The 17286-nt window shown below is 47.0% G+C and overlaps 1 protein-coding gene across 2 annotated transcripts; it reads left to right on the top strand.

Moving 5' to 3' along the window:
• Positions 1–1084: 1084 nt before the first annotated feature.
• On the top strand, positions 1085–16731 carry LOC129678848 (L-threonine 3-dehydrogenase, mitochondrial). 2 transcript variants are annotated; one of them, XM_055609797.1, is made up of 9 exons: positions 1085–1150; positions 9571–9770; positions 12025–12067; positions 12649–12719; positions 13549–13698; positions 13793–13965; positions 15234–15324; positions 15673–15942; positions 16391–16731. In XM_055609797.1, exons 2-9 carry the CDS (start codon positions 9587–9589, stop codon positions 16528–16530), a joined length of 1122 nt encoding a protein of 373 aa, XP_055465772.1. In that variant the 5' UTR covers positions 1085–1150; positions 9571–9586; the 3' UTR covers positions 16531–16731. The 2 variants fall into 2 exon arrangements, with proteins under 2 accessions (XP_055465772.1, XP_055465773.1); XM_055609798.1 differs by lacking the exon at positions 1085–1150 and adding an exon at positions 1173–1268.
• The last annotated feature ends 555 nt before the right edge of the window (positions 16732–17286 follow it).

The raw sequence follows: 17286 nt of genomic DNA, 5'->3' as shown, positions 1-17286 counted from the left end.
AAGCCGGGTCCTGCCACATCAATCATTAATCAAGCCAATGCTCCTCACACTTATCTTCAGGCCAATTTGATGGAGGCAATTTCTCAGGTGAGGTTCCCTCTTCCCAGATAGGTCTAGCTTGTGTCAAGTTGACAAAAAACTAACCAGCACAGAGTTGGCGGAAGCTAGGGGTCGTGTTTGTACATTCCAAAAGCATTTACCTAGTAGTCACAGGCCGTTAGGTCACACGGAGGGACGGGTAATAAATGGCCATCCAGAGATAATTTTGGCTCCTGGCCTCTAATTGGCTTTCCATCGTCAGTTAATAAGTCAATCAGCCTTGGGGAATATTTAACACTGGTGCTGCCTCTCTGTCTCTCTCCAGCCGTTCCTGGGAAATTCACCTCATATCCCCGAGTCCAACTTCCAGGTAATGGCTTGAGAGATAGCTCAGTGGCTAAAGATGTTTGACAGCCTGAGTTCAATCCCCGGGACCTCCTCAAGTTGTCCTCCAGCCCCTACATGCAAGCAGTGGCTGATGCCTGCCTTATCTCCTGTAATTAAGTGTAAAATACTTTTGCTTGGGCAGGGCAGCTACAATATTGAACCACCAAAAGAGATACACCCATATCTGGGCTTTTCCAGTTCCAGATGGAAGCCCATCAGGAACTTGGTCAGGCGTGCGCGCTGGGGTCTGGGTGGAGGCTGGCACTCAGAATTTCTAAGTCCTTACTTTCCAGACAATGCCCCATCCTGCTTCGCCCTTGTCTTGAAAGCTACTTCACACTGGTGTTCCCAGACGGGAACAAGAAACGACTGAGTGCTTGGCTCTTGCCGGCTGTGCTACATCTCCAGACAGGAGTTGGCAGCAGATCTTTCCAGCTGAGGCTTGCAAGTCCCGAATTTAACCCCTGTTAAACCAGTTGCGGAGAGGGAGTGACCGCGTCCTGGTGCTGGCTCCAGGGCAGCTCTGTCCCAGGTGTGGGTTTGGCTCACAGGCATCCCGGGGTGGAGGTTAGGTGGGGCGCGCGGGGGGGGGGGGGGGGGGCTTCCTCGGCGGGGCGGGTCCTCTCCAGAGGATAAAAGGCCGAACCAAACTCCTGACTCCGCACGTGCTGCTGCTCCTTTCTCCTGCGCTGTATCGTCAGCATCCAGTCATCCACGTCTTCAGGTCAGTGCCCGGGAACTGAATTCCCTTTCGGGGCTCCGGACGACCAGCAACCCCGGGCTGGGTTGGGGGCCCGAGTGACTGAAGGGCGCTGCTGCTTCGCGGACCCGGGAGGCGAGAGGTGGGTGTCCTCCTAGCCCGGAGTGGTAAGCCGCCTCCCGCTCCCTTGCTCTTAGCAGTGCTCTGTCTCTCAGGAATAGAAGTGGGCACGTGGTTCCCAGAAAACTGGTTTGTCCAGTAATCTGGGGTGCGATCTCTGAGAAGGGAGGCTTGGGAGGGCCCCCACACCCTTTTCACCAGGGGGCAGGCGGAGGCCCAGCTGTCCCAGGTTTCTCCTGAGGTTTCCCAACCTCAGCAGGTGACAGCGGGACAGGGGTGGGTCCAAAATCCCTTGGAGATTACTCCTGAAGCTTTTCTGCTTTCAGTAATCACTATGTAAATTCCAGACTTTCCCGATTTATGTATATTTTTAAAATGACATGGATGGGGTTAACATGGACAGATGCCTTTTCCTAGGTTGTCTGCTTATATTAAAGCCTCTCAATATGGTGACACTGTTGTCCAATTTCTGAGGATAAGGAGACTACCCAAGCTCAGCAAGAGCCTGATGGTGCACCACCTGGCTCTTATCCCCAGGAGGAGGTGTCATTGAACCTGCCACTTTCTTTGACTTTTTTTTTTTTTTTGGAGTGGGGTTATAGAGACACAGTGTTTCTCTGTGTAGCCTTGACTGACCTGGAAGGCCAGACTGGCCTTCGACTCACAGACCTGCCTGCCTCTGCCTCCGGAGTGCTGGGTTTAAATTCATGCGCCACCACGAGTCTGCTTGATCATCTATTTCTTTAAAAAAATATTTATCCCCCGTTCTTCCTCATGTGTGTGGGTATGTGCCTGCTGAGGTACTTGTGTAGAGATCAGATGACAATTTCTGGGAGCTACCTCTTTCCTTCCATCCTGTGGATTCTGGGGATTGAGTCAGGTTTGGGAGTTAGAAGATGGCTCACCTCCTTTGCTCTTCTATGTCCACCTTACCTTGGACATTTGATCCTGCAAAATGGAAACAGATTTCCGTTTGAGGGAGGATTGTCAGGTTAAATATGAATTCTGGAAAGCAGGTAGTTCACAAGGCTCGGCAGTTAACTGGAAGTGCCTGGCTTTTCCATGGCCCTTAAGGTGAAATCGGTACAGCTGAAAGCGTATACTGCCTTGACATGTTGTTCCTTACTGGTTAGGGAAGGCCCACAATTGTGTGTGAACCCAGTGGGGGTGAGGTGGGTGTGGCGGGCAGTACCGGTTAACGTGGGGAGAGGACACTAGTGTGAGGATGCTGCCAATGGACAGGTTTCTGGGCACAGGGTAGAACTCTGCTTTGCAGAATTAAAGACAAGGCAGAAACTTTTCTCTTTGGTAAGGTATACTATAGGGATTGGAGTCTGCCTGGTGCCCTGGCTGGGTGGTGGTGGTGTCTGAGTCTGGGAGCTCCTTAAACTCTTTTGTTTGACTGTGGTTACAGGCAGCTAACAATAGATTTACCATATTAAGCTTTTTTTTTTTTTTTTTTTTTTTTTTAATTAGTAATGTGGGACTGGAGAGAGGGCTCAGAGATTTAGGGCACTGACTGATCTTCCAGAGGTCCTGGGTTCAATTCCCAGTACCCACATGGTAGCCCACAACTGTCTATATAATGGGATCTGGTGTGCAGTCATGCATGCAGACAAAGCATCCATATTGATAAAATATACAAGCAAATACATCTTTAAAGGGCAGTAGCAGAGTTGTGAGTCGTTTGTGTCCGAGGATGTCCCCGTAGCTTCTGCTCTCCATGCACACGCTGGCAGTGCTGCTGGAGCTGCCCTCTGGAGACGCAAACGCTGTCTCTGACTGCACCTCCTCTCACCTGAGTCCTTTCTCAAGGAAGCCTGGGCGACAGCAGCACCTGTGAGACCTTTGCACCCAAGCGCAAATACATACAAATCCTGCTGAGCGAAGAGCCCATCTCCACGCCCCAGGTCACTGGTGCCGTCCCCACTCAGCGGGCGTTCCTGAGGGAAAAGAAAGTTTCTGTTGCTTGCTGTGGAGAATGCATTGTCCTCTCTTTGTCATGCTTTGCAGTTAGAGTCTGCAAAGTGCTTGGGAGAGAGTCCACAGTCTACTGTTTGACTTTAACAAAGAGGGACGAAGAAGCCCTGCTCTGTGTAAATTTGCTTTCTGGTGGGACAAAAGCTGTTCTCAGAGTGTGGTCTGGGGAACCCTGGAGATCCCTGAGACCTTTTATTTTATTTTTAATTATACTTTATTTACTTTGTATCCTCCCTCTAGTTCCCTCCCTCCTCCCCTCCCAATTCCTCCCTTCCTCCCCTTTCTCCACACATGCCCCTCCCCATGTCCACTGGTAGGGGAGGGTTTCTTTTTCTTCCTTCTGATCCTAGTCTATTAGGTCTCATCAGGAGTGGCTGCTTTGTCTTCCACGGTGGCCTGGTAAGGCTGCTTCCCCCTCAGGGGGAGGTAATCAAAGAGCAGGCCAATCAGTTCATGTTAGAACTGTTCCCATTACTATGGAACCCACTTGGACACTGAACTGCCATGGGCTACATCTGTGTAGGGGTTCTAGGTTATCTCCATGCGTGGTACTTGGTTGGAGTATGAGTCTCTGGAAAGACCCCTGTGTTCAAATTTTTTGGTTCTGTTGCTGTCCTTGTGGAGCTCCTGTCCTTTCTAGATCTTACTATTTCCCACTTACTTCATAAGATTCCATGCACTCTGCCCAACAGTTGGCCATAAGTCTCAGCATCTGCTTTGATAGTCTGCAGGGCAGAGCCTTTCAGAGGCCCTTCTGTGGGAGGCTCCTAACTTGTTTCCTGTTTTCTTCTATAGACCACAAGGTCAAACTACTAGAGGAAGAATGCTATTTTCGTTTTCTCCCTGGTGCCTTAGGGGTTTCTCAGAAGATCTAGGACTAAGTTTGACCTCTGGTGGCTAATGAGAGGTACCCTTGAATATTCTGTTTCTAGAACTTTGCAAGGTTCTAGGGTTTGGGGTTAATTATGTGTTTCCAGAGATGAAAGTGGTTTGCTCTACTGTTCATTTTAAAGCCTGCTCTTATCTCCTGTGGCTTTGGATTCAAGTTTTCCTGCATCCACATAGAAAGGCATCAAAAGGCAGTGTACTTCACTGTGACTGGAAAACTGCTAAATGTTCGAGTGATGTCAAATTATGTTTAAATTTAATAATACTGTAATACAAGGATATATATTTATATATATATTTTGCTAAAGAATGAATTATTGGCCTGTCAGGGGATAACAGAAAACTTGACCTTCAGCCCACAGTTGGCAGTGCTATCTGTGCCTGTGAGTGCAGGAAAGGGTGACCAGGAACGTCACCCCTGAGCTGGTTCCTTGACTTATGAAGGGGAATTTTTCCAGAGAGATGGGCACAACTGAGTAAGGGAGCTGAAAGTGTTCCTCAGCTTTCTGCCGCCCCATAGATCTTCTAACACAGTGATGTCAGGAGCATAATTTCAACACAAGCTACTTAGGGTCCCCTGAGAAGGGTGACTTGAATGGCTTAACTAGCTAATTCAAATTCATTACAAGTCCCAAATTACTGTAGATTTTTCAGACTAGCTGTTGCAGCATCAGGCTGGACAGGTTACCAGACTGAGCATCAAGCTGGACGAATTACCAAATCACATTGTCATGAAGAGGCAGAGTCTCGCATGAGGGGAAAGCACCCTGCGGGGAACCATAGCTCTTCTACTCTCTGAAGGCGCGCTGACTGGTGGAGACCTAGATGCATACTGAGTTATGTGAGGAGTGTGTCTTCCCTCACAAGGGGACGAATTTGCAGTGGTGCTTGGATCCACGGTGCTGCTTGTGTGCTCACGAATCCATGTCACAACAGTCGCTGGAGAGACTTTTAGTAGATGGTTGGAAACCAAATAGTCCAAGTGTTGCCTTCCGACGTTCTGTGGAGCTGCGGTGAATGTGTGTTGATGATTCAGAGGAATTCAGGGCTGCTGGTGCCTTTGTCTCAGTTAAGGCCATTCAGCACACTGCCAGGGGTCATCATATTCCTGGTGGCCATATGCTGCCAATGAAAAGGCAGAATTGGGGAGCTGAGCGATGACTCAGCAGTTAAGACAGCTTGCTGTTCTTGCACCCACATGGCTGCTCGCAACGGCCTGTAACTCCAGTTCCAGGGGAGCTGATGCCCTCTTCGGGTCCTACTTTCACACACTTGGTAAACATATGCATACATACACTTAGGCACTGGCACAGGGACAGGCTCCAGCACACCCTATCCCAAACTAGTGAGTCTTTAAAAGAAACATTTGCAGGGCCAGGCATGTGCTGTAGCAGTTGCCTGACCGGTTCAAACAGAAGTAAAGTAACTGCTGTCTCTAGTCACTTTCACTGCTGCCGAAGAACCTTTGATTTTCTGAAGCCTTGGCTCCCAATTGAAGATTTTTCTATAGGACGCTGGATGGTGACTGGAGGCACCCACGAAGCTCCTGTCTTACTCTCAAATGTGATGCTGCCTTGTGGCAAAGCATTTGTGGGACTGGAGCATGAGCCGGGCCATCAACTCTTGCTGATGGAACGTTAGTTCGCTTGGAAGGACTGACAACATGGTTATCCGTACTCGAGAATTTGGCAGGTGGATTCTAAAAAATGAACAAAGTAGTCTTCTGCTGTAAAGGAACAAGTAAAGGTGCTCATCCCCAACACCCAGGCGTTCTGTGGCATTTGCCAGCGTGGCTTTGACATTGCTCAGTGACGTGTACTGACATTTACTTGAAAGGAGTTCATAACTCACCAAATGAACATTTTCCAAAAGTCCAGCACATGGAGCTAAAAATGGGGCTAAAAGATCATTCAAAAATGTTAGAGCTGGGTGTAGTGGTGCACGCCTTTAGGTGCCAGCAGAAGCAAGGAGGCAGAAGCAGGTGGATCAGTTTGAGTTCGAGGCCAGCTTGGTGTACACAGTGAGTTCCAAAGCAGCCACAGAGCTACATAGTAAGACCCTGCCTCACAATATCCCCCTCTACACTCACACACAATAATTTAGATAGGTAGATAGGCAGATAGGTAGGTAGGTAGATAGATAGAAGGCAGATAGGTAGATAGATAGATAGATAGATAGATAGATAGATAGATAGATAGACAGACATAAATGTAGCATGGTGTGGCCTAATGGCATGTCAGATACTCCGTGCAGCTAGCCTTTGAGGAGAAGTAAAGGAGAGAAGAGATGGCTTCGTTTTATTCGGTTTACTTGCCATGTACACATGAGGACCAATCTGATTCCATCTACAGAAACCACAAATCCTGATGTTGATTGTCCACACTTCCTGGTCCATGCTGGGGAGGAAGGTGAGTAGTGGGAAAAGAAGGATCCCTGAAATTCATTAGCTAGCTGGCCTAGCAAAATTGATGAGCTTCAGGCTCAGTGAGACTCCCTCTCAGAAATTAAAGGCTGAAAGAGGGATGGAGGAAAGAAACCCAACCTCAACCTCTGACCTCCACATATACAGATATGGGCATACTGGTCCTAACGAATATAGATAACATACACACAAAGTTAAGGGTTAGTTAACCCTTGAGCTTTAGAGAAGTATCAAAGGTGCACATCTAGAAACATCCACCTCTCCCACCACTTTGCTGCGTGAGTCTGCATTTTCTTGAGATACTTCAATGAAAACTCAAGACAGATTGAGTATGAGAATCCGCTGACCTCTGACAATAGCACTCTTCTTACTTACTACATGGTTTCTGTATTTGCTTTGGAAAACACAGTTTCTTTCATAAATGTGTGTATGTCACCATCATCAAAAGAATTACTAAAAATAAATACCTCGTTAAATAATTTTAGCAATATTTAATACAGAAAATAGACAGATGATGCTTTTCACATAAACTTTTCAGTCCACAGTTTTGTTTGTTTCCCAAGACTTGGAAGGGTTTCTCTGTACAGCCCTGGCTGTCCTAAAACTTGTAGACCAGGCTGGCCTTGAACAAAGAGATCTGCTTGCCTCTGTCTCTGGAGTGAAGGGATTAAAGATACCACACCTGGCTTTCAGTCCTCAACTGTTCAGAGTGAAAAGGAGGCTGGGTGTGGTAATAACACATCTTTAATCCCAGCTTTTGGGAGGCCAGCAGATCTCTGAGTCCCAGAACAGAATGAGCCCTGTCTCAAAAAAAAGGTGTAAAGGCATCTTGACATTGGAGGGCTGTTGTTTTGAGTCTAGTCATGTGCGCACAACAGTGGAGACACATGAAGAAAGCACTAGTAGGTAAGTTCATCGCTCACCCAGTCGGTTATAACATACCTTCTCTTCCTTCACCATATTATCTTATGGAGTTGCCTTTGTCTGTGTGGCCTACTGTGGAGCATAAATGGCTTTATGCAGCATGTGGCTGTGTCATGATGAAGTGGGCAGTAACAAGACAGCAGTCTTTACTTGGAAAAGCAGCACTGAGAGTAGGAGTTTACGTTGCTCTGACTTGGTATCTCCATGTTAAAGCTATCCCCACAATGGATCCTCAAGCTGGAGGGCAGGGTAGCAGGCACAATCATCCCAGAACAGAGCAGTTCTGCTAGCCCGTGGCATGGAGGGATGACCAGTGTCGACTATTAGTGGATTTTGTTGAGTCAGAACAGGTGTATGTTGTCCATGCTGCCAGGGTAAAACACTTGGCTTTTGGCTAAGAACTGATCAGTTGCCTCCTTGTGTTTTCCTTGTGGGGGTGATGAGGCCAACAGCATGAACCTGTTTTTTTCTTGGAGTTTGCTTTTTCTTGACCCTTTCAACTGATTCATTCTTTTGCTTTTGGAAATTGGAATTTGTCCTTGCATTTCAGTGCCCTGGGGGAATGCAGTGGTTTCACAGCCTCTGTCGCCTTTTGAACTTGTTGATAACCAACTCACAACTTCTTACCTGGTCTTGGCTGCAGGGAGGTTTTTTCCAATGGCATTCCTCTGAGGGTGGTTAAGGGAAGGCTCGGACTTTCCCTGGACACTGGACAGCACTGGTTACCTCTTTTCTGATGCTAACTGAAGCAGTGAAGCCAGTGATGAGCCCATGATGGGAAGGCTGTCTTCCAGGCTCATTTATGAGTCAGCAGGTATGAAGAGCCTCAGCAGCTCTGCAGAGTGTCCTCCTGCCCCAGCAGCCACAGGAATTCTAACCACCTTAACTTTTCATACAGAAAGAAAGAAAGAAAAAGATCCTCATCTTCCATGACTCATAAGGGCACAAAACGTTTTCTCAAGCTTTTATTGCCCACAGTCATGAAACATTATTTGGAATATCTCAACCTGTGTTCTTGGGTCATAGACACATTTGGAGAGAAACAATTTCATCATTACAGAACAAAATGTCCTAAATCAAAGCACTCTTTAAAAACCTACTGGGAAGGACAGGTAGGTGGGTTAGAGCAAAGAAGAGACATCTTTGCTATATTTTGGATACAACCTGATGACACTCTTAGCTTTAGGATTGGTGGAAGTTAGTGGTCTAATAAGTTGCCACACTATGAAAGGATTTACCTGATAAGTCGGTGTTAAGTTAGACATGGTGGTGGGCGACAGCTGGCAATTACAGAGACTAATGACAACCCAAGGTAAATTTAAGTTGGCTCTGTAACATCTCAGCTCTCCACTCTGCACTGTAAGTGTGGCTCCCTTGCCCTTCCCCCCCCCCCCCGGGAACTTCAGTTCACAGTGTGAACACAAATCATGTGTCTGAACCACTTAACTTCCCAAGACAAAGAAAGATTCCACTGTCAATTCCGCTGTCAACTGATAGTGAAGGTGGGGACAAGGAATAGGAGGGAATTAAATGTACTTTTGTGGTCTTAGAAACACTGAAAAAAAATGGCTCTTTGAAATGAGCCTTTCAAAGGATGTGGGAGTCAAACAAAGGCTGTTCACAGCTTACTAAATATTGCCAGGTCTTTTTCTTTAGCTATCTGCTTTTCTAGTCTGGTTCATTTCAAAGATAACATCTAAAGAGTTAGCACAGATTGCCAATGCTTGGCTGTTAAGCCTGGGACCTGCTTGTCCTCTCAGATGGCATATGCACAGGTTGATAGCAACTGTAGATTGCAAGCTCTCACTGGATCTGGTGGTTGGCTTGTTTTGGTTTTTGGTTTTGTTGGTTGTGCATCTGGTTTGGTTTCGGTGTTATGCCAGGTTAGGCTTTTTGTGAACATTTATCTCTTTGTCGCTGGGCCTGACTCAAAGCTGGCACTTGACTAGCTTCCTATGGGAAAACCAGCGGTTAAGTCTGCTGCATTTCAAAAATCACAAAAGAAGGCTTTGCTCCTGAACTGGCAATGATTTCAGGGGGCAGCCTGTTTCTATCCAGGGGTTGGATAGATATAAGGTCAGTGATGGACTCCATCCTTCCTGTCTTCCAGGGTATCAGAAGAGCAGATGTTGGTCTTTGGGATGCTGAAACAGGTGGTCCATGGGACAGCACAGAGCAGAGCCTCTGGCTGCTGGAGGTTTGTCTTGCCTGTGCGGTTTCTAGGCGGCTCCCCACATGGAATCCCAGCAGACGCCAGCTTCCACTCCACCTCGTTCTCCAAAGAAGAGCCTCCCCGGGTCTTGATCACAGGTTGGTCCCTCTCCTTCTCGTCGTTGGCATGAGCCTGGCGTCCTCTGCCCTGCTTCTTGTTGGCTAGGAGTGTGCTGTGCTGTCAGACCGCTAGCACCGGATTTAATGGCCGCACTGCAGAAAGTCCATGAGCGAGACCTACGATCACAAATATCTTTTCATTCGGGTGGCAATCCCTTTCTGATCAGACACAGGCTTTTTTTAAAAGTTCTGGGTTTGGATTCAAAGGGATTGTTCTTTTGAGGCAAGAGATTTATCGGAAGAATTATTAACACAGCAACTGGGAGACAACAGCATAGCAGGGGCTCTGAGGAGAGTGCAGACATAAACACCAGAGTGGGGGTCCCTTCCTACAGGTTTCAGAGGGTGGGAAAAGGTCTATGCCACGTAGTTGATGAGCAGCCTATAGCTCACACCTGCAACTTAGCTGTCTCTTAATTAGCTGTGAGGGTGAGGAAGACAGGAATCCAGAAAAATTAATTACTTTAGTTCTGAAACCAAGTTACTGTAGTTTTGCTACCATCTAGGGGCCTTGATGGAGTTTGTTTTCTCTGCTAGTTAAAGAATTAAAAGGCAGAAAACTGCTCAAGCTCAGCAGGTAGCAGCAGAAATCTCAAACAGTAGACAGAAGCAGCAGTTGAAGAAAGGCTTTTTTATGAGGAAACACACATGGAACAGGCACACAGAGAAAGGGACCCTCTGCAAAGTAGGGAGAATAACAGAAGGGAGACTTGGGAAGCCATAAATCTTGTTTTTTCTTGAGGGCAGGGGATTTTAAAGGCTCTGAAGAGTTTTCCTTCCCTAATTTAGGATTGGCCCACAACTGTGTGTAAACTGGCCTTGAACTTTCTGAGTCTGTCCTTGTTCAGGGGTCCTATTGACAGAAGAAAAGCCCACAAGGCCTTTGCCTGGGATCAGGAAGGTGAGGAAGAAGCCAGCCATTTTGAAAATTCACCACCTTTGTTACCTAGTCACAGTCTCTCTCCCTCTTTGCCTACCAGGGAGCCTGTCTAATGCCTAGTCTCTCAGTTTCAGTAATTAGCAGTTCAACTAAAATGGTGTGGTTCTGGCTGACATATTCAGTCTTCAGCTACCCTTACTCATAACTGTTGCTTATGTTTGCTTTCCCTAACAAAATCTTGTTTTCTGAAGGGACCTAGGTTCCTGGGGCCAAATAGCTGTCCTGGAACTTGATTTTTTTTTCCCATATCAGGTAATGGCAGCAAAACTTGAGTGGACAGGAAGTGTGCCAGGTCTAGAACACATCTTTCTCCTAGGCACATCTTTCCTTGGCCAGATTCCCCAGCCTAAGCCTAGAGTTGCCCATCACAAATTGTTTCTGCACTATTGTTTGCTGGAAATAAGATGGCTGTAAGCACTGTCCAAGCTCCTTGTTGCTGTTGAGCTCATCACCACCAGATCCACTCCTAGCTCCTCCTTCTCCAGAATATGCAGTACCTGGCCCCACCCCCTCTTCATTCCACACTCCGTGTTGTCCTCTCATTTGATTGACACATTTTATTTCTTCCTCCTCTACCATGTTTTCACTCCTTTCCTATCCTGCTCTTTGTGTGCTTCTTTCATTCGTTGTCTCCACTAGGAAAACATCTCTAAGGCCATGGGTTTTTGTCCTCTGTTAACTGGCAGAGAATCTCGCTGCTCTATCTTCATGCCAAAGTGTCTTGCCTGAAATTTACAGTTGTCCTCCTCTAAATGTGTTCCTAGCTCCCTTGCTCTGGCTTCCAAGTTTAGAAGCTAGTATCATTTATTTTTTAATGAATTCTCATTGTTTGTTTGTTTTTGAGGCAGGGTATCTCTGCTGTGGAGCTCTGGCTGTCCCAGACTGGCCCTGAACTCAAGATCCACATGCCTCTGCCCCACCCCACGTGCTGGAATTAGAGATGTGTACTACCACACCAACTTGTCCCCTGTCCTTTTGTCAAAAGGCTTCTTGCTCTCCTGTTTGGAGCTGGGCCCAACATGAAATTTACTTTATGTTTCTTTCCCTCTTCATCTTGGGCACCTCCAAAACTCTGACCTGCACTGATACCAGTCCATGATGGACAGTGGCTATCCTATGCTCTGAGTGCACTGCAATGCCAGGCGTGGTCTGCAGCAACTTCATCAGCTCAACAACCCCCCCCCCCCGCCTCACCCGCTTTAGCTCACTAAGACTGCAGGAGTCTTAGTTCATTGTTAATGCTCTAAGAATAGATTTGCACTTGGGTCTCACCTTGTTTTCTTCTTCACCTAGGGGGTCTTGGCCAGCTGGGAGTAGGACTTGCTAACCTTTTGAGGTAAGAGTTTCAAAACTAAGTTAAGTTAAGAGTGTACAGTTGTCTCTGTCAGCATTAACCATCTGTTCTCTTTTCTCTGGACTCCTTCTGCTTCTAAGATGTCACATCTAAAGAGCTGCATAAAACACGTTTTATTTTGCCTCCTGTCACAACCCTAGCTCTTTGTTCTCAGTCCTAACTTGGGTAGAGTGAGACTCATCACCCCAAATGAATCACTTACCTTTTAGTTGTTTGGGAGCAGAGGGCAGAGGCAAATGCTTATAGGAGCTGGAAGGGAATCCTCTGGGGCTGAAAACAGCAGGATAAGAGAGTGAGGGAGAGGAGGAAGTGCCATGGATACGGAGGTAGCACTGGTGACCAGTACAGCAGGAGGAGGGCATAAGTAGAGAACCAGTCTGTGGGAAGAAAGGAAGGTCTGAATTCAGGGAGGCAAAGCTGAGGGGCGCATGACAATGGCGAAGAGGGAGGAGGTGACTGGAGAAGGCGCAGAAATTGCAGTGCCCATTTGAATCACTTACCTAAGACTTGTATTCTTGATGTTGCTGACTATTTTGGGGGGCGATGCTTTTCTTTCCCTACAGGAAACGATTTGGGAAGGACAATGTGATTTTATCAGACATAAGGAAGCCCCCTGATCATGTCTTCCACAGTGGTGAGATATGGATAGTCCTTGATGGTTTACTTTTCAAAATACAGTCAAAGAGGCAGCACCTGGGGTCCACGCAGGAATCAAAGAGGGACTGGGCATGGTCCTCGCTTAAAAGTGTCCCTTCAATGCTGCTCTGTTCAAATGACAAGGAATAGGTGCTCTATGGCACCTCAAGTTTTGGAGTAATGTATTTTGATATTATTTAAAATAAGGTCTTTTTATTTTTATTCCTATCTTGAGTTTTTGGTTATCTGACTGACTTAAAGAACCCACAAACAAAAAATAAGAACTTGAATATGAAGAATATTAAGAATATGATGAAGGGAGATGGCTCAGTAGTAAAGAGACTTTTCAGAGGATCCAAGTTTGGTTCCCAGCACCCACATCAGGTGGCTCCCACCCACCTGTAACTCCACCTCCAGAGGATTCAAAACCGTTTTTAGGGCTCCACAGGTATACACATTCACAAGCACTCCCACTTATAACTTCAGCACCCTCATCTGGCCCCCATGGGCACCTGGATACACACACACACACACACACACACACACACACACACACAGATACATATAAATAGTAACAAACAACAAAGAACTCTGAGAAAGCCAGACCAAGAAGATAGAGCGTGGCTGTTCACCCAGTGCTTGGAAGGCTGGAGCAGAAGGACAGCAAGGTCGCAGTCCAGCTTAGGCTACATAAGCAGGTTCTGCTCCAAAAGGAAGGGTGGGGAAGGAGGGCAAGAGAGGATGAGAATGAGATCGTCTCAAGGCAGGGGACAGGGGATCCATTTAGCTCTTCAAGGCATGCAGCCCTTCAACCTCTGCACTCCCAGGCCCGTTTGTTTATGCCGACATCCTGGATTACAAGAACCTTCGTGAGACTGTGGTGAACCACCGTATCAGCTGGCTCTTCCATTACAGTGCTCTGCTGAGTGCTGCCGGAGAAGCAAATATGTCCTTGGCCAGAGATGTGAATATAACTGGTGAGCTGCCGGCTCTGGCCTGATGGGGCAGAGTTTTTCCCGATCTTGGCAAGAAGTTTTATTTCCAGATTTTCATGGTGTCCATTCCTTTCAGGACTGCATAACATTCTAGATGTTGCAGCCGAATACAGCGTGAGGTTGTTTGTGCCCAGCACGATTGGGGCTTTTGGACCTACCTCTCCTCAGAACCCTGCGCCTGATCTTTGTATTCAAAGGCCCAGGACCATCTATGGGGTATCCAAGGTCCATGCAGAGCTCATGGGAGAAGTAAGTAGCATTTCTCAGCAAGAATGCTCTACATTCAGGGAGAGATGATTCCACATGTCTAACGCCATTCTTTTTGCCTCAGATACTTCGTGCTTCATTTGGGGGGAAACATTTGCACCCCAGAAATGATTATTTAGCTGGTGCGTTTGTCCGTGGTAGGCCCCTTTTAGGCACTGAAGAACTCTTAAGTTATAGGTTGCTGCTTGTCCACAGCCATGGTTAGTAACTCTTAGTACTTTTGGACACTCGGCCTTGAAACTGCTCCCATCTGTGCTTGCTGCCCATCTTATTTGTAAGACTCTCAACACTGCAGTTGCTTACTGGTGGGATGTTACACGTCTCTCAGAGAGAGAGAGAGAGAGAGAGAGAAGGGATGGAAGGGAGGGAGAGAATATATGTGGAGAACAAGTGTATGTATTCATGTGTATAGAGACCAGAAGTTGGCTGTCTTCCTCACTTCCTCTCCACCTTAAATCCTGAAACAGGATCTCTTACTAGAATCTGGAACAAGTAGGCCAGGCTTATGGGTCGGGGATCCTGTCTCAGCTTCCTTAGTGCTAGATTACAGACTTTTGCTGTGCCCTGCTTTCTTCTGTGGGTTCTAAAGAATCTACGTCAGTTCTTCGTGCTTGTGCCAGAAGCACCCTACCAACAGTCATCTCCCCAGCCCAGAAACTTTTTACTGTGGACAATTTCAACCATGCTTTCACTCTCTTTATAGTAAACTGTAGTCAGTGTCCCCTTCAGCTCCTGGACATCAAACTCCCCGAAGGGGAGCAAGCCTGCAGTACTCAAGGTGGGGGCGGGGGGGGGGGGGGGGGGGGCAGAGCGCCACCTGCAGGCTGCTTTTATCATGTGCGGCGTTGATGTAACACCAAAAGTGAATGTTACTAAAAAGTGAAAAACGTAGAAATTCTGGAAAATCCAGAATTTTCTTTCTCTTAAAAGTTGTGTTTGTGCATGTTGTGTGTGTGTGTGTGTGTGTGTATATGCACACACAAATTGCTGCGGCATGTGTGTGGAGGTCAGACGATAACTGTGGAGTCTCTCCTTCCGCCTTTATCTTGGTTCTGAGCATCTAACTCTAGTCACCAGGCTGTGTGGCAAGTGCCTCCACCCACTGAGCCATCCTGCAGGCTCCAAATGCTTATTCTCTTGAGGAACGTTTTAATTTAACTGCACATGTTTTAGGAAAAGGCTATTTTGTTTTATCTGACCTATAAGATTACTAGTGTGGGTTTTTTTAGCCAGCTCTTTCTTTTTCTTAGTACTATTACTACCGGTATGGCTTAGATTTCCGGTGCCTGAGGTATCCTGGAATCATTTCTGCAGATTCCCAGCTCGGAGGAGGGACAACTGGTAAGTCTCTATCTTTAAAGTCCCTTGTTTCAGGGAGACCCTGCTTAGTCCATAAACTGGCCACCTTAGTTTCCTCATATTTCATGAGACATGTAAAGTAGGAGTGTTTTTTTCCCTCCTCCCTGGCTCTAAAAAATACAGTAACTAAAAAAAAATTCTCAGTTACCTGTGTATAACAGTGAATCTTGAATGTAGCCCATATTATTCAGATCTTTTTGGGGGAGACCCTTCCATTTTTAGTAGGCTAAAGAGGTTCTGAATTCAGAGCTCTGGAGAGCCGGCATCCCAGTCCTGCCTGAGGCTCTTCCCTCTTGCTGAGAAAACCCACAGGCCAGGATTCTCTTTTAGACTACGCAGTCCAGATTTTCCATGCTGCAGCAAAGAACAGCACATTTGAGTGCAACCTCAAGGCCAGCACCAGGCTCCCCATGATGTACATCAGCGACTGCCTCAGGGCCACCCTGGAAGTCATGGAGGCCCCTGCAGAGCGCTTGTCCATGAGGACCTACAACATCAACGCCATGAGCTTCACCCCCGACGAGCTGGCCCAGGAGCTCCGAAAGCACGCGCCCAACTTCCAGATCACCTACTGTGTGGATCCTCTCAGGCAGGCCATAGGTGAGTCCCCATGGCAGCCTCCGTTAAACCAAAACAGAGTTTGAGAATCCCCACGCCACCCCAGTGGGGAGGCTTTAAGGCTGAAGAGCGGCGGGGTTCTGCTGGCAGATGCTTCCATACGGGAAACAGGTCCTTGGGAGAAAGGTTCCAGAACAGGAAACAGTCCCGCACCATTTAACCTTTTCACAGTTTAATAAAGCAGTGAGAAACAGAAGCGATCAAAGTAGTGGATATGAGCATGTTCCCTTAGAAATCTGTGTAAGATTTTAATAACATGAAAATCCCAGTGCAGGTGCCCAGTGTTTTCTGAGGAGGTGGGCCTGCATGTGCTAGTTCTGCCCCAGTCAAAGACGAGGTTTCCTTTTCTTTGTCTTCATATAAGATGTGTCCAATCATTCACAATCCAGAGCCTGGGTAACCCCATGTTCTCTCCTGTGTCTTTCCCCAGCGGAGAGCTGGCCCATGACCCTAGATGACAGCAACGCCCGGAAGGACTGGGGCTGGAAGCATGACTTTGATCTTCCAGAGTTGGTGGCTACGATGTTCAACTTCCTCGGAGCCAGCGCCAGAGTTGCCCAAGCTAACTGAAAGAGGAGGAGCCGTTCCCATGTCCTCACAGTGTAAGGGGCGCTAAGTTGGAGGACTAACCGGACTGAATTCTGGCAGCTCACATGGACCTTCTGGGTTGCCTTTGTTGTGTGCCTGAGCTGGTCAACGTGGCCCTAGGGGTGGTGGCTATCTCTTGGGATTTGCAACACTTATATTTAAGTAAATTCGATTTAAGTATCACTTCTGAGACTTATCTTCTTCACCAAAGACCAAAGATTGCATCTTAAGGATTTTCTTCATGTTCAAGACTCACACTTCTTCAAAAATGGTCGCTTGCAACTTACTTTTTACTTCAGATTTATTGAAATGGTTGAGAGTATGAAAGGTGATGCAGTTCATAAAAGAGGAGGCTCTATGGGTTTTGATCCCATTTGGGGGCTGCTAGAAAGATCAGTGATGTCCATGGGGCTTTAATCCCCTGATCTGGTGAAATCAGGGACATTAGAGAGATTGTTTGAAAATGCAAGTTTCTGGGCTTTAGCCCCTTAGATTGACCCAGCAAAGTAGACTAAGCTGGCTATAGCCCAACCCTCTTAGGTCTGAAGCACATTTTCTAAAGCGCACTCTTCTGTGATAGTAGTGAATTCACCAACAGAGAGGTTGTTCAAACCCTAGTGGGCACACTGGTTGTGTGCCCAGAAATCACCAGCAAGGGGAACTTTCAGTTTCACAGCTACATTCAATAATAGCTGTGCTAGTGATGGTAAATTGCTATGTATTTAGATTTTAGGCTCC

This window comes from Psammomys obesus, unplaced genomic scaffold, assembly GCF_907164565.1.
Source record: "Psammomys obesus unplaced genomic scaffold, mPsaObe1.curated_primary_1811, whole genome shotgun sequence".
Classification (NCBI taxonomy): Eukaryota; Metazoa; Chordata; class Mammalia; order Rodentia; family Muridae; genus Psammomys; species Psammomys obesus.
The sequence above is the reverse complement of the archived record's forward strand: the minus strand, read 5'-3'. Positions and strand labels throughout refer to the sequence as shown.

Bases quoted from the DNA above. Each gene is read 5' to 3' on its own strand.
- LOC129678848 (XM_055609797.1), top strand. From the start codon at position 9,587: ATGTTGGTCTTTGGGATGCTGAAACAGGTGGTCCATGGGACAGCACAG. The intron at 9,771-12,024 runs GTTGGTCCCTCT...TTCTTCACCTAG, and splicing joins TCCCCGGGTCTTGATCACAG to GGGGTCTTGGCCAGCTGGGA. The intron at 15,943-16,390 runs GTGAGTCCCCAT...GTCTTTCCCCAG, and splicing joins TCCTCTCAGGCAGGCCATAG to CGGAGAGCTGGCCCATGACC.